Source organism: Lagopus muta, chromosome 17 (genome assembly GCF_023343835.1).
Source record: "Lagopus muta isolate bLagMut1 chromosome 17, bLagMut1 primary, whole genome shotgun sequence".
Classification (NCBI taxonomy): Eukaryota; Metazoa; Chordata; class Aves; order Galliformes; family Phasianidae; genus Lagopus; species Lagopus muta.
Genome location: NC_064449.1, coordinates 49,120 through 70,641, shown reverse-complemented (window position 1 = coordinate 70,641; position 21,522 = coordinate 49,120). Strand labels below are relative to the sequence as shown.

The window sequence follows — 21,522 nt, the reverse complement described above, 5'->3', positions numbered from 1 at the left end:
CCTGTAGTAGCATTTTCCCAATAAACAGGTACTTATCCAATTTCCAGCGGCTATCCATTCCTGCAGACCAGGAAAAAAACAAACAAACAAAAAACCCACCCATTTGCAATGTCCCTCCTCCACTCTCTGCACTAAAGGAAGCAAGAGGAGGAGGAAGGCAACAGGGCCCTGCTGGCCAGATAAGTTGCAGACTTTAAGGACAGGCTTGTTTTCCTTCTACTGCTGATAGAATCATATTCTAGAAACAGATCCTGCAGAGAAGTCCATCACTGCAGGTTGTACTGATCACCGACAACATGGAAATCCAGGCTGCACAAGTGTCTCAAAAGAACATTAGCAGTCCATTAGCTGTCCAGGACGCTGTTGCACTCCCGGAGGCATGCATTTACCTGGTTTGTAAAATGGTTTATTCAAAAGAAAGACAAGCTTGTTGTATACAATTCCAAATTCACACTGTAATTCGTGTTCAAAAACATCACAAGAGTTTCCATCAGTCAATCAGAACAGCTTTGCCACGTGCCCCTCAGCACATTCCATCAAGGACCGGCAGAAGCAAGCCCAGAATACAGACCCTCCTCCGGGAGCCCAGGGAGCCAGCAGACCCTGCACTCTGATGCTCTGCTCCACAAGAGGCAAGCAGCAGTCACAGAGGTGACTCACCTCGTCCAAACCCAGCCCCTCCATCCCCACCTGAATGACGTGTGCTGTCTTTATGCACTTTGGGCTGCCTTCTGCTCCTCAGCAGTGCACAGACGGGAGGCACATTTACCAACAGCCCCATCATTTCTACACAAATGGTCAGGCTGAATCCATTCTTCCTGAAAATTTACTCTATGGGCAGCAGGAACAAATGGCTCACCTCACCATTCAAAGTTATAAAAGCCTTTTTTCCAGCAATGCTTGTAGAAAACATCACACTTTGCTGCTGTGTGCTCCCCCCATTTCCTCACTCACACACAGCAATTCCTTTTTACCTCAATAGCAGATGCAGTTGCTTTCACATAAGAATCCAGAATTTAAAGACGACAACATCTATTGCCATAATCCATTGTGTGGGAGAAACAGACAGAAAATATCATTGTTCCCTGCACAACACTATGAGCTGTACTTTCTGCACTGAACACACTGAGCTCCACTTGAGGCAACAGCAATTTCCATGCAGGAGGCAAAGGAGAATTTTATATCTGATCTAATACAGGATAAATCAATGAGTACTCATTTATTTCTTACACTTCCCATCAGCTCAAGGAGAGACACTGTCCTAGAGTTTCAAGGCTATCCGCGCTGCCTTTGTGTAGGAAAAACATACCTCACACTTTGAGAACTGTTTGAACACTTCCTTGGAGTTCTGGGAAGGACCAGAAATCACCTGGCCCAGGCTGCTGCTCAGCAGTTACAGTGCAAGACTTTGGGCAAGGTCATACAACAGCATCTCTGTTTCTGCTTTCTGTAAAATCCATTCATGACAAACAAGCGTTGGAAAGCTTAGTTACATGCACAGAGCATTCAGATTCTCAGATAATTTGTACTAAGGAAAGGCAGATTTGTATTAATTAGTGTATGCTACGGATTCAAGGGATGAAAGCTCTTCTCTCTGTCTCTTCCAGCTGCTGGAGCTTGTAAGAAAAATTACCCAGCCTCACAGTCCTCCACACTGCACTCAGAGAACCTTCTGCAACACAGTAACCACACTTCTCTGGCTGCAGCCTGAATTCCAGTTGGCTCTGCAGGACTCTGACCTTCTAGGGCAACAGAAAGCAGGAGCTCCCCTGCAGGCATGTATTTCAGCACAATTCGAGGAAGGCAGAGCTTTAATATTCCTCCCCACGCAAGTATTTTCTTCCATTATGAACTAAAAGCTGCGTGATTAGGGAGATTAATTTTTGCAGCTGGACATTTTCTTTAAGAATGCCATTTTCCACATAGTTTTCTCATTTAGCTCCTTTATTCCAATCCCAAAGCAATCACTTAGCCAGTACAGACCTCTCCTGCAAGATTCTGAAAGAAACATACACTTGCTCTTTAGTCTTTTCTTTTTTACATCAGCAACAAGTTTGTTTTCAAAGAACTCTATTGCTACTAATTTCAACCTTGTAGTTTGTCTGCATTTCCAGACAACCAAATCTGTCTAGAATAGAGATTCATTTGCCAAAGGATTTGGTGGCAAAAGCTGTGTCGTGGATCAACTTAAGAATGGCACAAGAAGTTCCTTCAAAAAACAAACAAATGAAAAACAGTAGTGAGATCTGAACACACATCTCAGTGAGAGAGGGCTGAGACAGCCCTGGTTAAAGTTTGGAGTGGTGAACGACACAGCAACACAAAACAGGCGTGCAACTTTCAGTTACACTGAAACACATCCCACTTTGCCTTTCCCTCAGTCACCTGTGAAGTGAGGTGGGTGATTTGCTGTGAATAGCTGTTACCTGGGGATAAACCTGAACAAATGCATTACATTTAACCCACCCAGCCCCCCTCAGCCCACAGCCAGGCATAGTAACAGCTGAGCTGTTGCTCCAAGCTCTGGTTCAATGATTTCTAATCAGAGTTTGGGCAAAAGAAAAATAAAACAGGAAATAGCTCCTGTCCTCTGATTTTCCATATCCTCATCCCTCTGGCAAGCTTTACCTCTCACGAAAACAGGACTTCTCACACACTTTATCCCTCCAGAGGACAAGCCTCTGATAAGAACAAAGAAGTGCATGCTTTTGTTTGTCCCCAGCAGACCAGGGACACATTGGAATTCCTCACAGCCTCCATGAGGCACAACTTCTCTGTGTTGCACAGAACATTTTCTTCATAAGCAAGGAGGAAAGCTGGACCCCATGCCCCATTTTTAATGAGCCTATTTTGCAAGTGATGGCACTGGTCCACTCATTAGCTTAAGCCACCCAGTTCAAAGAGATAAAGATGCCCCTCAAGGTGTTGATGCCAGCCTTCCTGTGTCAATCTGTCATTCCATGCCTGCAGCACCACTGTGTTCAGAGGGCTCCAGAGGGTAATCCGGGATCACTTCCATAGAACAGGCTTAATATTTTTTCAGCAAGCTCAACTTTAACAGTGATTAAAAACATATAGTGAAGTAATAGTTCTTCAATATCAAGAGACACCCAGGTTAAGGAATTCCAGGAAATGAATTCTCAAAAACCACGGGGCTATCTTCTAAGAAGCAGAAAATTAGTTCCTCAGCAATTTCACTGTATTTCAAAGGGAGCAAATTGTGGACTATTTTTACTTATTAATATGCTCATTCCCACACTTGTGCTTCAACACAACCCTGTTGGCTTTAATCAAACCCATATAAAAACCCATAAAGCCCGCGTAATTTCTTTAAAGGGTGGAAGAAAAACGGACAAAAAAGTTAATAATGTTATTCAGTAGAAAGCCTATAAATACATGACAAAACAGGGATGCAGTCTCTGCTTAAATTAAAACAAGAAGATACGATGGAGCAGCAGTGAAGGATGGAGTGGTGATTTAGCCACAGACATATGCTGTAGGGTTGGGACAGAAGAGGAAAAACTGTGACTGTCAGAAACCAGGAACTAGCTCAGGAAGTCAGAGGAGGAGATAACTAAGGGAACTCGTAAGACTGCAAGAGGAAATCAAACCACAGAAATCACAGAGGAGATGGGGAAAAGGGACAAAGTACAGTGAAGAGCTACAGGCCAGGAAACAATGCATCTAATAGAAATGCTGTGCTTGCAGAAGCAGAGCTTCCACAGGATCACAAGAGCCTGCATACCTGCAACATCAGCTGGGAGTTGAGAGATGCGTCCAAAAAAGCTGCTAAACCACATTCATAAGGTGTCACATCAAACAGGAGTCCACAAGCACGCTTCAGTACACCTGATGTCTGCCTCTCACCTGCTGAGGGTAACGGCTCTAGCAAACGCTCACTGAGGTGAGAGCAGAGCTGCTGAGCGATGGGAGCTTTTGTGTTCCCTCTCCCCAAGACTGGCTACGTCCCACTGAACAGCTGGGTTAACAGGGCTGCGTATAAATTGTCTCCAAACGCTCCTGATTCTTCGATAACAACACAATAAGGATTTTAAAGGCTATCAGCACACATCCGTGTCCTTATTGCAGAAGTCAAAACCTAAACTAGAAATAGGCAAAACAACGGCTGCAAAAGCCAGCTCCTGATGGAAAACAGCAAATTCCATCAGTGCAGCTGCTGCACCTGACATCGCGATGGCACAGCAGCACGGCCGGTGCGAGGAGCAGCTCTGTACCAAACGGGAGAGCTGAGCGTGACGGCAGGGAGTCACAGCGCGGTATGCAAAGGACAGGTAGAACGTGCTGGAAAAGGACGGCTGGTCCGCCCCGTCCTCTGCCGTGCCTGCCGCAGCACGGCTCTGCCCGCACCGAACTGCACCGCAGCCCGTGCCGAGCTGAGGCCCAAGGCAGGACGGCACTGCCGACATGGACATGGAGCCGGGCAAAGGTGAGATAAGGTAGCACGCCTTACTTTAACCGGGCAGAAATAAAATAAGGCAGCACGCCTTACTTTGGCCAGGCAGCTCCTCCTGATCCGTGCTGTCCCTCGGGGCCGAGGCGCCGCTGCCGCCGTCATCCAGGGTGAGGATGAGCGGGACGTCGTCATCCATGCTGACGGCCATCCCCGTCTTCCCGAAGCTCGTTTCCCGAGCGGTTCGAACGAGGCCTTTTCCACCTCCGCGCACGGCTGGGTTCCGTCAGATCTCTTTCCCGTTACGGCTCCCATCGGGGCTCTCCCGCAGCCGCCGGAACGCGGAGCCGCACTCCCTCATCCCCGCCCTTCCGAGGCTCCGGACGCTGCAGCGCGGTTCCCACGCCCGGCCGCTCACGGGACGGCGCGGTGCCACGAGGACGGGACGGCCGGGCGTGGAGCCGGACGCGGGGCGCTAAGCATGGCAGGCCGGGCCGGGCGGCACGGCGTCGGCTTTCCGAGAGGAGCAAAGCGCGGTAAGGACGGGCCCCGACAGCGCCGCGTCCCCGCGAGGTCACGGCCGGCCCACACCTCCCGCCGGGCTCGAGCCGCTCCGCCGCCCCGCGAGCAGCACTCGAAACCGAGCTGCTGCGTCCCGGCCTCTGCCGCCGGTACCGGTACCCGTACCCGTACCCGTACCGCTACGGGCCCCGCCGCCGCCGCCGCCGCCGCGCCGCGATTCCGTCCCGTCCCGCCCCGCCGCCCCTCATTGGCCGCCCAGCGGTGCACCTCCTTCCAGCTCGCCAATCGGCGCTCGGAGGTCCTTACGCCCCGCCCACCTCTGACTTGCCGGTCCCCCAGCGAGAGGAGCCGGATTGTTCCCGCCTCCTTCTAGCGTTTCCTCTCGTCATTGGGCAGCGGGGGTGTTTATCTGGAGAAGAGAGGATGCCGATTGGCTTGAAGTGACGCGTGCGGCATCACGGGGCGGGCCTACGCCTACGGACGGGAACGAAAAGGGCGGGTTCTCGGGAGAGCGACGTGGGCTGCTATTGGCTGCGCGGTGTGAGGATGCCCCGCCTCTTCCGGTCAGGGACGGATGTGAGCGCGGCGGTCACCCGGCAACGGTGGCGGGGTGGAACTGTCGGTATGGTGTGCGGCTAACACTCGAGCAGTGGAGCGCTGAGAGTCGGGGCTGGCTACCGGAAAGGCTCTGCAGGAGGACGCGAGGCCCACCTGCGGTGCTGCCGTGTTGGGCTGCCGCCCGCGCGCTCACTGCGCGGCTCCGGTTACCGCAGGCGGTACGCGGGTGGCGCTCCGCCGTAGCGCGTCGCAGCAAATCGATTGCGAGCACTGAGCCGCTGCCTCGGCTCTGCCGCCTCCCACTGCGATCGCCAGGCAGCGTCGCCAGTGGCTCGACGCGTCTGAGGCCGAGCTGACCGCACGTACGGCCGTGTGAGGGATGGATGCCGGCTGCGCTGGAAGCTGGGCAGTGCCCTAAACGGGAAACGGGTGTGCTCCTGGGAGACATGGTGAGAGTCGGTGTTGGGTCAAAGGTAGGAAGAGTGCTGCCTGTGAGGGCAGGGCATGGTGTCTGAGCACAGCAGCTGATGCTGAGCTGGCTGCAGCTGGTCACACAGCAGAGCCGAGCCGCCATCAACCTGTTTCCTTAGATAAAATCTCATCATTTTAGAGGCTCCGTCCTTCAGTTTCTCCAGCATTTCGGCACTGCATTTTGCATCCTGCTCTCGGGTTCAGCAGTTCTCCCAGGTGGATTCAGGACATTTACTTCAGTTTCTTGATTTGCTTCCCAGCATCCACCTGCTGCTAGGGAACGGGGCTCTCATGCGTCAATTCTTAATCCTGCTGTCTCCATCTAGTGTCCAAATTGCACCTCTGCTCCTCTCAGCCCCTTGGAAAAACTGCAGACGTAACAGCCTGTATCACTGCCCCAGTATCCAATGAAACTTATCGGGCTCAAATTCGAGTCAGTATCCATGGTGCCTCCAAACGATAAGGGACTGCAGGAATTTAAAGAAGCATAAAGGTATTTGGACAAGCACCTCTTGAAATATTGAATTGAGGCTTGTTTCCTGGCTTTGATTGCTCTGGAAAGGCTTGATTCTGCAGCCACATGCAGTTCAACCAGGGTTTGTGATAGCTGGCAGGTGTGCAGGGCACTTGCTGGAGGCTCCCCACTTTGCAGCTGCTGCCTTAGCAGGCTGAGTGTTGAACACTCTCTGCACCAAGGCCCATCTGGCTTTGAAGGAGAATCATACTGTGCTTGTCCTAGAATGGTTTGTTCTCAACTGGATGTGAGAGAGCATTTCTCTGGTATGGGAGGGGAACCACCAGACTCTCCCTCACTACCTGCATTTCTTGATGCTTTTTTAGAAGCACTCCCTTAAGTGCCTCAGAAAACCAAGTTACTCTTTACCACCTGTGGGGCAGAAAGCGGGTAGGGATGGTTTTGCTGAAACATTTGGAGCTGTGAGTTGTGCCCAGGCCTGGACTTGTCAGGGCCAGAACACCCAGCAGCACCCTGCATACAAAACACAGGCCCCAGCAAGTTTCCTTTCGATCATTTATTTGGTTACAATACTGAACTGCTGCAGCAGTACTCATAACCTTCAATATAAATCATGTTATAAATCCAAGTCAGCACTCCCCAATCACCAGAAGCTGTCAAAATCAGCGGTTGCCAAGGATCACAGAATATCCTGAGTTGGAATGACAAGGATTATCAGGTCCAACTCCTGACTCCACCTGACAACCCAAAAGAAACCTCAGATGCCCCTCATGCTTCCTGCTCTCTGTCCTCTTCACCCAGTGTCTCCAGGATCCTTGCTGGCACCAGCTGCTCCTGGGGCTCCACCTGGGATCTGCACCCCAGCCTGAGCCATGATTGACTGGCAGCCATGCCTTCTCCTGCAGCTGGATATCTGCTGGAGGAGGTCCTGTCCCCTGTGGCTCTGCCTTCCTGGCCAGACACCACAGCAAAAGGAATCTGACTGGTTACCTCGTCTTTGCTGAAGATTGCTGGTAGGCGAAAATTGCTGTTGCCACCACAGCCGGACATCACATCACCACAGCCAGCCATCCTGCCCTGCCGCCACAGGGCTGCCTCCTGCCCAGCTTGCTGTCCTTCCAGTGCTGTGATCGCTTCCTTCATCCTCCCCACGGCTCCGCTCGTGGCCTCCATCAGCCCCAGGTCCCAGCAGACGTCTTCGCCAGGCGGTCGGTGCCCGGCTCACGTAGATGAGGGCTGCACACACGCGGAGCGAACTTTCATTTTACCGCCACGGAGGCTTTGCCTTGCAGCCCCGCCCCGCCGTGCAGCTCCCGGCAGAATGCCCGCACGCGCTTTTCGGCCGAGCCCGGGGCGGAGGGGTGGAGGCTGCAGCAGGAGAGCCCCGCAGTTCACGCCTTTCTGCCTCGGCACGGCCCAAAGCGAGGCGAGGCCGATCCGAGGAGGCGTTCGGGCGCCCGAGGGACCGCAAGCATCCTCCGGGAGAAGCGGCTCGGACGCCGGCATCCGCGCAGCCCTCGAGATGCTCGCAGACGCCGGGCCGGCCCCGCCGAGCCGTCCCGGAGCCCGCGACGGGCCGCTCGGCGAGGTCTGGCGGTCGGGCGGCCGGCAGGGGGCCGCTGGCGGGGCCGCAGGGGAGGCCGGGCTGGCGGCGAGGGGCCGGCGGCGGGCTCCAGAACAGGGAGTGCAGCTTGGCCACGTCCGCTCTCCCCATCCGCAGCACCCGCGTCGGCTGCCGGCTGCCGAACAGAGACTCGTCGCAGTAGGACGGAGCGCGGCTCCGCGACCTGCACGGGGAGACAGAGGGGACGGACGCTGGGAGCGGGGCCGGCCGGGATCCGACGGCGGCGGCGCCGACTGCCCGGCCACCCTCACCTCCACCGGCTGCCCGCCCTGGGGACGCTGCTGCGGCCGGCCGGACTTCCGGCCGGGCTCCCGGCGGGCCCCGAAACCGCCGCCATAGGGCAGCAGCTCCGCCCCTTCCGTGCCGCTGTGCGGGGCCGCTGCACGCTTCCGCCGCCAGCAGCGCGACACGAACGGGTGGGGTCGTGATGGGAGGGGGGTTGTGGTAGGGGAGGGAGAGGCCTGATAGGGGTGGGTCGGGATGGCAGGGGCAGGTCGTGATGGTCGGGACGGGTCGTTAAGGGGGAGGTCATGATGTCCGGGGCGGGTTGCGGGCCGTGGCTGCGTCCCGTGAGCCCGCAGCTTGGATCCTCTCGGTCTCCTCGTGGCCCCGGCCGCAGAAGTGGCGTTTCCAGTCCCTGTGACCACCGGTGCTGATGTCCATAATCCCTGCTTCCAACAATAATATTTCGACTTACCTGTGCGTGTGCGTGCTGGTGAAGGCACCTAATGGTTGTTATTAAGCAGAAGTAAATTTTCTCATTTGATTGTTAAAGTTATGTGTGACTTTGTAAAATAATGAGTTGGCAGGCCTGTTGCAGAGGAAATGTCCAAAATACTTGCATGGTGCTGACAACCTGTAATTTTCAACATCTTAAAGAACAAAAAGCAAAAAGTAATTTGTTGTTAATTAGTTATGCTGTATGTATTCAATCAGTGCTCTGCTATTCCAACCACATGGGGTTGCAATGATCCCCAGCAGGGAAGCAATGATCACTGAAGGAACACGTAGCTCTTTGCTCAGCCAAGCTCGCTAAAGCTGGGTTTACAAGGATGTCACATCAACATGACAGGCCCTGTATGGCCCAGGGAGGTGCTTTGCTTCGATGTGGAGCTGGGTGGGATCTCCTGGGATGTAGCTGGGCTCCTCCTGGGACTTGCAGAAGGAGAACTGTTTGCTCCAAGGAGATGATTGATTTGATTGCCCTGGGGAAAAGCTCCAGGAATGTACTTGTGTGCCCTCGAGAGATGGTTGTGTGGTTAACAAATGTGCTTGGGTTCCACAAAGAGATGTGTGGATGTCAGGAACACGCTTGGTTACCTCAAAAATATCCTTGAGGAGATGCATTTTGTTTTCTTTGTGCAAAGAAACCCATGTCTGTGTGCAGCCAGTTCTGCAAGCAGAATTGGTGGGAACTGATGTGGAAACATTCAGCAATGGCTTTGTCGTGGGAAAAGCTGAGATTTTAACTTGAGTAGTGGAAGTCCCATGTGACTGATAAGAGAAATGGCAGGTTAGGAGGGCTGGGATGAAGGTTGCCCATACAGTATCTGACAAAAATCCTTTCCCACCTATTCAGACTTGAAATGCAACAGTCTGAATCCATATGAATGGAAGATTGTTGATACTGCTTATTCCTGAAGCAGAAAAACAAAGAATGCTGGAGAAAGAAGAAAATGTCTTGTTATTTCATGTTGAAATCATTCATTTACACCAAACTCCTGGAATCTCTCTAGTAGACCACACAGGGGGAAACCTCATTGCTGTCTATAACTACCTGAAGGGAGATTGTAGTGAGGTGGGGGTTGGCCTATTCTCTTGTGTGGACTAGAGGGAATGGCTTCAAGCTGCAGCAGGCTGGATTTAGGCTGGATGTTAGGAAATACTGCTTTTCTGAAAGAGTGGTCAGGCACTGGAATGGGCTGCACGGGGGGGTGGTAGAGTCACTGACACTGCAGCTGTTCAAGGAACGGTTGGATTTTGTGTTGAGGGATATGATTTAGTGAGAACTATTGGTGATGGGTGGATGGTTGGACTGTTTGATCTTATAGGTCTTCTGCAACCTTGGTGTTTCTGTGATTTCTGTGACAAGAACAGAAGAGTTAATAATGTAGAAGATGCAGAGGCTTGTAAAGGCGCAGTGCGTTTCCATGAGCCTTCTGGTGCCAAGTTTCCAAACTGCAGCTCCTAAAGACCTGAACGGAACAAGTCTCCAAGTATTAAGTCAGTCACAAGCCTCCAGGTTCTGGGGGTCTTAGTGTTTCCCTGGCGGCTGTCACTGATGATGAAGCCATGAAGGGAAGCGTTGGTCCAGCTATCTTTCCCTGGGGCTGAAAGAAAGTGGAAAGTGGTAAAGTAAGCACTGCTTACAGGTAGCACAGGACGGTGCAGGTGACTGGTGATGCCACCTGAGCCCTTGACTTATTTCACTGAACAGGACAGCCAATTTCAGACTCCAAACCCAGATATCCTGGATCCATCCCTGCTTCTTTTTTAACTGTACCAGAACTGAATTCCACATCCTCCTTCCTCTGCTTTCTCAAAGTGCTCAAGTGCAAAAAGACTCCCCCATGCTTTTTCACACTGCCTTTAGCACACTCCCTGCTTTGCACGCATGTTGCTTAATCTGGAAGATCAGCACCACATAGCCATTCATTCCCCTCTCCTGGTGAGAAAGGGGAGAGAACTGGGGAAAAAAAGGTAGGACTTCTTGTAGGTTGAGATAAAATTATTTACTAAGAAAGAAGGGAGAAATAATAGCAGTGATGATGTTGTGCATGTATGCAATATCTACAAAACAAGTGGTGCGCAATGCGATTGCTCACCATCCACCCTTTTCCTGAGCAGTGGCTGCCCCCCAGCCGACTATCCATTTTAAAGCTTTCTCAGGTGACATCATACAGTAAGGAATATCCCTGGGTCAGCTGTCCTAGCACAGTCCACTCTCAGATCCTTACTGGCAGGACAGTATGAGAAGCTGAAATGTCCGTGGTTCGCCTCCAGTGCTGCATCCAGGTGTGCAGTGCTCAATGCAGGAGAGACATGGAGCTGTTGGAGCGTCCACAGGGGGAGCACAAAAATGCTGCATGGGGTGGAACAGCTTCCTGCAAGCACAGGCTGAGAGCTGAGGCTGTTTGGCATGGAGAAGGCAGGCTCTGAGATGACAAGAGAGTGGCCTTCAGTATCGAAAGGAGCTGTAAAAAAGAAGGGAACAAACTCCTTTGCAGTGTCTGTTGTGGTTGGACGAGGAGAAGAGGTTTCAGACTAAAAGAGGGGAGATTTATATGTCAGATAAGGAAAAAGTTTACTACAATAAGGGTAGTGAAGCACTGGCACTGGCTGCCAAGAGAGGTGGTGGTTGCCCTGTTCTGGTAACATTGGAAGTCAGGCTGGATGGGGTTCTGCACACCTGACTGAGCTATAGGCATTCCTGTTCACTTCAGGGAAATTGGATTACATGACCCTAAAATGTCCCTTTCAACTCTAGGGATTCTATGATTGTCTGTTCAGCACTGCTCAGCAACAAAGAAAACATGGGTGTGTTGTCAACATTGTTTTTCTACCAAAGCCAGACACTATGAAGAAACTCTCCCATCTGAAAACAGTGCAATATCTGTTCCTTATTCTATATCATTTACAGCAAGTCCCACACTTACATCCTGATTGGTTACTATCACCTTTTCTGCCTTTTGATATATATACACACATATCACTCCTGCAAGTGTGTGGGCTATCCCTCTAAATCACAAGTGCCAAACCTTTTGTGCCTGGCCACACTGAGTGAAAAGGAATTGTCTTGAGCTGCATGTAAAATGTATAATGGAGTTTATGCATATATTCACGATATATATAATATGACATAATTACTGTATATTTCTTCTGCAGTGAATATGCTAACTTATCAAATTATTTTATGAAATAGCACAAGCCCAAAATTAATAATTAAATAAGAAAACTTACGTATCTGCTTAATAACAAAAAATGTCTTTACAGGCAGACATGTGTGTAGGTAAATTGAAATATTATCATTGTCTATCACCAGGTTCTACTCACAAATGGCAAACACGTGTGTCAGTGTAACATATGCAGGTTAAGATCTGACTGAGTGAGTATGGTAGGCATGAGAGGCAGTCAGCCCTGCCCTGCTCCCTCCCCTCGACAGCATTCCATAGTCTCCTGTGCAGGCAGTGCTTGAGCTATGTGCAGTCAACTCATGAAAAATATTGCTAAAAGTCTCCTAGTAATGCTAAAAGTTTGCAGTCTTGTGGGGATGTGTTACTGACTGCCCAGGGCTGAATGTGGCCCACAGGTTGGACACACCTGCTCTAAATTGTCCATGGAGTTCCTTTAGTCCATGACTTTGAGCTCCATCTGTCATAACAGACCCTCAGGGCTGGAGGAATGATGCATGCTGTTGGATTGCTGCATGCCATCCAGTGCCCAGGTAGCCAAGAGGGCCAACGGCATCCTGGCCAGCATTAGAAATCAGAAAAAGCAGGAGCAGGGAGACAATCATCCCCCTCTACTCAGCTCTGGTGAGGCCGCACCTCAAGTACTGTGTTCAGTTTTGGGCCCCTCACTACAGGAAAGACACTGAGGCACTGGGACATGTCTAGAGAAGGGCAATGAAACTGGTGAGGGGTCTGGAGCACAAGTCTTATGAGGAGCAGCTGAGGGAGCTGGGATTGTTCAGTGTGGAGAAGAGGAGGCTCAGGGGAGACCTCCCTGCACTCTACAACTTCCTGAAGGGAGGCTGTGGTGAGGAGGGGTTTGGTCTCTTCTCCCAGGCAACAAACAGGACCAGGGAAATGACCACAAGTTGTAGCAGAGGAGATTTAGATTAGACATAAGGAAGACCTATTTCTCTCAGAGAGTGGTCAAGCACTGGAATGGCTGCCCAGGGAGGTGGTGGAGTCTCCGTCACTGGCAGTGTTCAAGAAGAGTCTGGATGAGGAGCTGCGAGATCTGGGTTAGTGCTTGTGGTCATGATGGTAATGGGAGGAAAGTTGGACTGGATGATCTTGCAGGTTGTTTCCAACCTTGTGATTCTATGATTCTGTGATTGTATGATTGTATGATTCTATGATTCTATGCTGAAGCCCGTTCTTGTTCCACCAGAATTCATTCTTCATTAATGTAGATGATTCTTGAAGCAATAGCATTGATAAGGCATATAGCAAACCTAGTAGTGATGACATGCAGTATTAGGTAGCAATTAACACAATACAACTGAAATCATTGGTTATGCTCATTCATCCTCAAATCGCCTTTGAAATGAGAGATACACAGCAGACTTCCATATCCTTCTACATGATCCATCAGGTGCGCTCAGGTCCTTGAGCAAAATCAATCCCATGGATAGGCTAGCCTTTGTTCAAGGCAGGAAGAACCAGAACTATCTTGCCCAGCATGTTATTCACGTGCATTACAGGTACTTTATTTCCTTTTACAGGACACAGGAGTTTTGATTGGGCAGGGCCAGCTTGACTGGCAGATTCCCCAGTGTTTTCTAACCAGGTGGCTTTTACTAAATGTGTGTCCGAGTGTTTAAATGTGCCAGCACCTGTTGCTCTCAGAATAGTCTTGAACAGTCCATTGTATTATATGATGTGGGATAGGCTGTGTGATATACCTGTGCATACTACTTGGCCCAGGTGTTTGTGGGGTTGTTTTGGAAAGTCCTGTTATCTGACTCAATTATTTCTGGGTACCATGTTACCACAAGACTTGCTTTTCAAGGCCCAGGATATGTTTCTAGCCATCCAGTGGTTGCTTCCACCACTGCAAGCACAGAACACTTATGACACTTGCCATAGCAGGTCTGTGGGAGTCTGATATAACCCACCTGCCAGGCCTTCCCATATTGATATTTCAGCCACTGTCTGCCATGCCAAAGAGGCTTTATCTGTTTGGCTTGCTTGATTACAGTACATGTTTCATGTTTGTGGATAACCTGTACAGTAAGGTTTTCCCCTCAGTTCCTAGCCCATCTAACTGTTGCATCTTTTCCTTGATGGCCTAGGGTGTCATAAGCTCAATGAGTTAAAAATAATTCACCCTTATGTTGCTAGTGCAGATCTACTTGAGTCATTTCAGTCCTACTGGCCTGATCCACCTGCTGCTTGTTTTGATTCTCTTCAGTTGCACGACTCTTAGGTATGTGAGCACCTACATGAGACCTTTACAACCAAGTTCTCCACTCAGACAACAGTACCTTTCCACAGTGCAGAGGCCAGATGGGTTTGCCACTGTGCTGCCAGTTGTTCTGCTTCCATTGCAGTAAACCACACCCATAGGAGATGGCCACTATCCAGGAGTCCGTGTAGAGGTAGAGCATGGCACATTCACCAGTATCTGAAGCCTGCTGGATGGCCTTCACTGCTGCAAACTGGCCCCACTCATCTTCTCCTTCTGCAGTTTCTGTGATTTGTCACGTTGACTCTCCATATAGCAGCCTTCCACCTCTGATGCTTTCCCACAATGTGACAGGTTGCATCAGTGAACAAGGTATGCTGCTTCTTACTCTCTGCTAGTATATTATACAGTGGAGCCTAAAAATTCCTAAAAACTGGATTTCCTGTGTAGGTCCCTTGACCGTTGTTTATGACAAAACCAGATCTCATTAGGATTTGGATTATTTTCTTCCCTTTCTCAAAAACTTCCTCTGCTGTGTTGCTCGACATGGTGATGCCACCAATGACTGTGGGTGTTCAGAAGCTTCTTCCTTTTTCAGAGCAGTCTGGATCAGCCCATGACAAATGGTAGGGCTGTGTTTCCACCTCTGGGGCTGTCAATTCCAGGCGTACTAGATGCCCCTCCAAATGGAAGCAAAATGTGGCCTCCACTCTGTTTCTCAATCCAGAGGGATTGAGAAAAAAGTATTGGTGATGTCAGTTGTGGCATACAACTCGGCTGCCTTTGACTCCAATTTGCATTGAAGTTCTAGCATGTCTGGCACAGCAGCCCTTAGCAGTAGTGTGACTTCATTCAGGCCATGATAGTCCGCTGTTAGCCTCCACTCTACACGGGACTTTTGTACTGGACATATGGGGCTGTTGGTGAGTGAAAGGGACTTTCACCTTGGTTCTTCAGTTGACAAATCAACTGATGAATGGGAATCAGAGAGTCCCAATGGGTGCAGTATTGTCACTAGTGCACTGTTACAGCAGTGATCTGCACCTACTGTTCTACTCTTAGCAACCCCACAACAGAAGAGTCCTCTGAGAGACCAGGTAGGGTAGACAACTGCTTAATTTCCTCCATCTCCAAGGCAGCTATACCAAAAGCCTACCGATACTCTTTTGGGTCCTTGAAGTACCCTCTCCTGAGATGCATGGAGACTATGAGCCAGTCACTCATAATGGAGTCCTTTTGCCATTCATTCATAAACCAGTGTTACACAGTACATAAAATTATTATCAATCCAGTCCCCAGAGGTGATAAGCAGCAGCACAATTGAATATATAGAGAGTAAGTCAGGTGCTACATAGCACACCTCTGAAAACAGGCACATCAACTCTGAGAGCAGAAAAATCAAGACCATGACGAGCAATTATGAAACTTAATGCTTATAATAATTTTGTTTTGACACACTCTGGTCAGATCTCTGTTGTCTTAACCCTTCGGGCCCCACAGTGGGTGCCAAAAGGATGGTGTGGTTTGACAGGCCGGCAGCCTGCTCCTGTGCTTTGAAGACTTACTCCTTGAACAGTGACCAGCATTCTGGGCCCCTTTATCCTTCAGGACTGAATCCCAAGGAATTCACCTTACCATTTTCCTGGACAGTTCAAAGTCTGCCCTCTGGAAGTCCAAGGCAGCAGCTTTGCTGCCTCTTCCCTGATTTCACCAACAACTCTACCATTTTGTGGTCACTCTGTCCAAGACAGCTCCTGATCCCCACATCTTCCACCAGACCCTCTTTGTGAACAGGAGTTCTAGAGGGGCACCTCCCCTGGTATGTTCTCTTACCAGCTGCATCAGGAAGTTGCCTTCTGAACACTCTGGAAAGCTCCTAGATTTCTGCTTCTGCGCAGCATTGTATTTTTAGCACATATTAGGGAAGTTGAAGTTCCCTGTAAGAATATGGGCTGGTGATCACAAACTTCTGCCAGCTGCTTGTAGAACACCTCATCTGTCCCTCCACCCTGGTCAGGCTGTCTATTAGAGACGCCCACCAAGATGCCCGTCTTGCTGGCCCTCCCCCTGATCCCTACCCATGGAGATTCAGCCTTATCATTCCCAAGCTCAACAGCATTGAAATACTCTCCATATGCATATATATGCACGATATCCCCTTTTGCATCGGGTGCCTAAAGAATGCCTGCTTTCTAACTAAGTCTTAAGAGTTTCATGATGGATCAGTTTATAATAACATGCAGAGTAATGCAGTAGATTGCTGTGGTTTAACCCAGCAGTAGCTGAACACCATGCAGCCATTGATCCCCAACCTCCTCCCAGTCAGATGGGGAGAGAATTGAAAAAAAGAGTAGAACTTCTGGGTTGAGATAAAAGCTATTTAATAAGACAGGAAACAAAGAGAGAAATAACAATCATATAAATTTATAATTGTCATATCTGCATCCATACGTACACAAATTAAGTGGTACACAACACAATTGCTCACCATGCACTGACAAATGCCTATCCTTTCACCAAGCAGTGGCTGCCCCTCGGCCAATTTCCCTCCATGTTATAGTTTTATCACATGATATAGGTTTCTCATATGGTACAGAATATCCCTTTGGGCAGTTTAAGTCAGCTATCCTGGTACTGTCCCCTCGCAGCTCCTTGTGTGCCCTCTCAGCCCCCTCACTGGCAGGGCAGTACAAGAAAATGAAATGCACTGCTCTGCAATAGCTGCACAACAATGCTGTGTTATCAAAATTGTTTTTCTCCTAAAGCCAAACCATGGCATTATTCCAGACACTCTGAAGCAAATCAAATCAACTCCATCCCATCTGAAACATGGCCAATAACCACACCTTATTCTGTACCATTTGAAGCATGTTCAGGTCCCACAGTTTCCCATACACCCCAATTACCATCACTTCTCTTTACAGCAGGTATCGTTCTGTAGTTTACAGGTTGTCCCTGCAAATGGATGTTATAGAGAGTGATGAAGTCTTCCCTCAGCCTCCTTTCCTCCAGATTAAAGTCACAGTTCCCTTGTACGTCTGTGCCTTATTTTCTAGTCCCTTCATCAGCCTTGTTGCTCTTCTCTGCACATGTTCAAGCAAGTCAGTAACCTTTTTGTAGCAAAGGGCCCCAAACTAAACAAGATATTCACTGCACAGCCTCACAAGTGCTACACTTGTGAGGGGACGATTGCTTCTCTGGAAATGCAGGCGGGAAGAAGAGGGAAATGGGATTTCTGTAAAAATAAAATAATTAGTTTGTACACCTGAGAATGATCAAAAGGGGGAAATTTACAATTGCTGTGGTTTTTTTTCTTTTCTTTCTTTTTTTTTTTTTTTCAATGCCCTGTGTTCTCCAAGAGAAGGGCAGGCAAGACTAAGTTGCAGTTATGTAACCTAAAAAGACACTTGAATTTGCAAACCTGAGATTGAAGCAAAGGGAACAGAAGTGCTGACCCACTTGGAAAAGGAGAAACAGTCCTCTGTCACTATTTGTGCCTCCGATGGTGGCCCATTTCCAGTCTGACAGCACGGTTACTGAAAAGACATCTTGATTTTCTTCCAAAGATATATTAAATCTGTGTTGTTGGCAAACCTTTTTTCTGTTCTGAAAGTTTAAGAAGGTCATGTCATGAATACAGATGTGTAACTTAGCTGAGGACTGAGAACATTCTAGAAGAAATCTTTTCTTGAAACTTGAAACATCCCTGAAGCTGCTGCTCTTTTCTGCTATGCTTCAAAAAACAGTCCAGGACAAAATCTTTATGCGTGGCTTTCTGTTTTCCAACTGAAAGTCTTTTTCAAAATTTCTTTCACCTCCTTGTTTCTGAATGTGTAGATGAAGGGATTTAGCAGAGGAGTTATAACAGTATTTAAAATGGTGATTATTTTGGTCAGTTCCAAGGAAGCTTTGATGGAAGGCTTGACGTGGAGAAAGATAGTGGATCCATACCAAACAGTTATTACCATGAGGTGGGAAGAACAAGTGGAGAACGCTCTTCTGCGGCCTTGTGCAGATGGGATCTTCAGTACAGTATATATGATATAAGTATATGAGACCAAGGTAATGACACAGGAGCCAAGGATGACAACGGCAAACATGATGAAGCACACCATCTCCACAAGGGAGGTATCTGTACAGGAAAGGATAATCCAGGGAGAGATGTCACAGAAAAAGTGGTTGATGACATTAGAGCCACAGAAAGACAACCTGGAAATCAAAAATGTGGGCACTGAAATGGTCAGGAAACCACCTATCCAAGAAACCGCTGCCAGCCATGTGGACAGAGTGCTGTTCATGATGGTGGTGTAGCTTAGGGGGTAGCATATGGCCAAGTAGCGGTCGTATGCCATGACAGTGAGGAGGAAATATTCTGTGCAACCGAAAGAAAAGACGAAGTACATCTGAAGGAGGCAACCTGTGAAGGAAATGGATTGACTCTGTGACCCCAAATTAACCAATGTCTTTGGGACACAGGCAGTGGTGAAGCAGATCTCCAGGAAGGCAAAATTACAAAGAAAATAATACATAGGGCTGTGGAGATGACGGTGCGTCGTCACCAGAATGATAATGGAGATATTGCTCATTACTGTCAGGACATATGCAAAGAGGAGGAAGAGAAACATCGTTAGCTGCAAATATGGAGAGCCAGGAAATCCAACCAGGATGAACTCCTTCACATGGGTGCAACTTCTGTTCCACATCCAGTCCTAACAAGCAAATAACGGACTCACTGAAGATGGATGCACCGGTGCACCCCTTCCAAACCGCCAGAGAAATGTTATACCCAAATTCACCATGGATTTGAGTGCAGTGAGAAATCAGTCACTTGGATCTGGATTCATTCTACTAAACCTTAGCCATGTTGCTAAAGAGACAGACCTAGAAACAGGGACAATTCTGTGCACTTGCCAGGCAGTTAGCCTCTCTGAAGTGTAATTCAACTTACCTCTTCTCAGTAGGGTAATCGGGATGGGATGAAGAGCCTTGTGGAGAAGACAGTATTTCTCTTCTTTGGCCATAAGGGGGAACTGAGAGAATTAGCTTACACCTGGACCACAAAGGTTGCGGTGTATCCTATCTTCTTCTCAGCATTTTGGTATGATTTGAGAGAATGGAGTCGTCTTCATCTGAACTAGTTATAGCCAAAGGAGACAGACGGGCACTTAGAGGTGCAGTTTATATCAAAGCAAAATGGTTTTATGCTATTTTAATAAATCACATCCTAATCTGTATATCTTCCCACTGACAATGAGGAAACACTAGCAGCTGTTTCCAAAGGAGGTAGTTGAAATGTAGATTAGGTCAGCTCCTGATGCCTGTAACAGCCAGACAGAATCTGAGCAAATTCAAGATCTGCTCTCTAACAGAACAGCAGAACAGGGTGCAGAAATGAACAGATGAACAAATGTGTATTTTTAAACAATTATTGTGCATGAAGCTTTCACTTTCAAAACTGATTTCATTTAAGATCATGAAGATAAACTCCCAAGAAGACAGCAAGAAAAACAATAAGAAACATTAGTAAACATTAGTACACTTTTTTTTTTTTTTTTTTTTTTGGTGAAAAATCAAAGTATCTCTTTCTGTCTGAGAAGAAAATGAATCCATCTAATCCTTCCTGACCTCTGAGGGGAATCTCATCATAGTGATGCACTTTTCAATGCAAGTTGTTAAAGCTTTGCCAAAGAAACATGGTTATTTCCATGACTGCTAAATTTCCCACAGAATCAATCCATTTCTACACCAGTTCTCTATCTCAGTACACACTACTTCTTTCATTCCTCTGCCTGGCTTTCTGACTGTAATTTTTGATGTATTTTTAATTAATTGACTATACTGGACTACACTGTCTTAGCAAAAACTGAAATTGTATTACGCCCTTCATTAAAGCTTCATCTAGGCAAAGTGCTGAGCAGACAAGGCACTGTTATTTCACTCTTTCCTCAAAACCCTTGGGCCCCTCTGTCTGCTGAGAGTTATATTCCAATTATGCTTTCCTAAAATCAGAGTGGAAGAGTATGTTCTGCTCTTGAGGATATAGGAAAATTTTCACCTACTCCCCTGGCAGCGGAAAAATTTTCTGAAAAGCATCTGTGTTTTTCCAGAGTCTTTAGGAAGACTGATTGATCCATAAGTCTTAGAAAAAAGAAAGCAAGAGAATTAAATTGGTTGCATTCACTTTACAGAAGCTCACATTTATACTGGGATTTTTAGAGGGGAAGTCTTCACACACCTCCTAAAGTTGACAAGGTTGCCAATCATTGCTTGTAAGAAATAATGTTGCAAAATAGAAATGAGAAGATTGCAAATATTAATGTAGGGCTTTTTAGGAAGATGGGATAATTTTGCTGGTCAGCGTAGGAGAGACATGGAGCTGTTGGAGCACGGCCAGAGGGGCCACTAAAATGCTCCAAGGGATGGAACACCTCTCTGCAAGGACAGGCTGAGAGAGCTGGGGTGTGCAGCCTGGACAAGAGAAGGCTCTGAGGAGACCTCAGAGCGGCCTTCAGTATCTAACAGGGCTGTAAGAAAGAAGACAGCTTTCACCAAACCCATGGCCAACTTCCTCTGGGATATCAGGTCCATTTCCTATGCAAGTTATGCTGTCCGGATCTTTCTCATCACCACTGGAGCTCAATTTTCTTATCTCACTGTCATAGCCTATGACTGCTACGTTGCCATCTGCAAACCCTGCTCTATGGAACTCCTCTGGGCAGCAGTGCTTGTGCCAACACAGCAGCAGCTGCCTGGGGCAGTGGGGTTATCTGTGCTGTGCTGCACACTGCCAGTACATTTTCAGTACCTCACTGCCAAAGTAAGCCTGTGGAGCAGTTCTTCTGCGAAGTTACTGGCCACAATAAGGTGGCCATTATCCTTATATGATAACCAGTGTACCTCACATTAGCAAAGCCCATCTTTTCTTCATAGTTTTTGTAGTTTCATTGTTGTAATTAAGATAATACATGTGCAAAATACATGCTGTAACATCTTTCACTTCCTCTTTAACGTCTACCTTTATTTTTCTCACCCTAAGTCCTTGTGCACTGATGGAGTCAGATTCCCTAAACACATAAATCAAGTAAGGATAATATTATTTTCCTTTGTTCCAACCTCTTCCTTTCTCCTCTGCAGGCAGGAGCAGGCGATGAGGCCTTCTGGGACATAAGGGAACACTGCTGTTTCATAGTCAGCTCGCCGCCCGCCAGGACGCCTCCGTCATTCCCTGCAAGGCTCCCCTCCAGCAGGTCAGCCCCTAACCTGTACTAATGCATGCAGTTATTCCTCTCCACATACAGGACCTTGTGTTTCCCCTTGTTGAACTTC

General features: G+C 48.4%; 3 protein-coding genes across 5 annotated transcripts in view; all 3 read right to left on the bottom strand.

Annotated features, from left to right (window-relative positions):
- TPCN1 (two pore segment channel 1) overlaps positions 1–5,158 on the bottom strand; it is a 47,612-nt gene extending 42,454 nt beyond the window's left edge. For 2 of the 3 annotated variants that reach the window (XM_048963800.1, XM_048963804.1), the window contains exon 1: positions 4,511–5,158. In XM_048963800.1, coding sequence (XP_048819757.1) covers positions 4,511–4,622 — 112 coding nt within the window. In that variant the 5' untranslated portion in view covers positions 4,623–5,158. Of the gene's footprint in view, position 1; positions 95–4,510 lie in introns of those variants that run through there. The other variant, XM_048963803.1, reaches the window with a different exon arrangement.
- Positions 5,159–5,509: 351 nt separating this feature from the next.
- Positions 5,510–8,473, bottom strand: RITA1 (RBPJ interacting and tubulin associated 1). Its single transcript, XM_048964023.1, has 2 exons — positions 8,313–8,473; positions 5,510–8,224 (listed from the first exon to the last, which is right to left on the bottom strand). The coding sequence occupies exons 1-2, from the start codon at positions 8,396–8,398 to the stop codon at positions 7,702–7,704; spliced, it is 609 nt and encodes a 202-aa protein (XP_048819980.1). The 5' UTR covers positions 8,399–8,473; the 3' UTR covers positions 5,510–7,701.
- Positions 8,474–16,634: 8,161 nt separating this feature from the next.
- On the bottom strand, positions 16,635–19,015 carry LOC125701699 (olfactory receptor 6F1). The gene has a single exon (XM_048964111.1). The coding sequence runs from the start codon at positions 18,897–18,899 to the stop codon at positions 17,958–17,960; it is 942 nt and encodes a 313-aa protein (XP_048820068.1). The 5' UTR covers positions 18,900–19,015; the 3' UTR covers positions 16,635–17,957.
- Between the last annotated feature and the right edge of the window lie 2,507 nt (positions 19,016–21,522).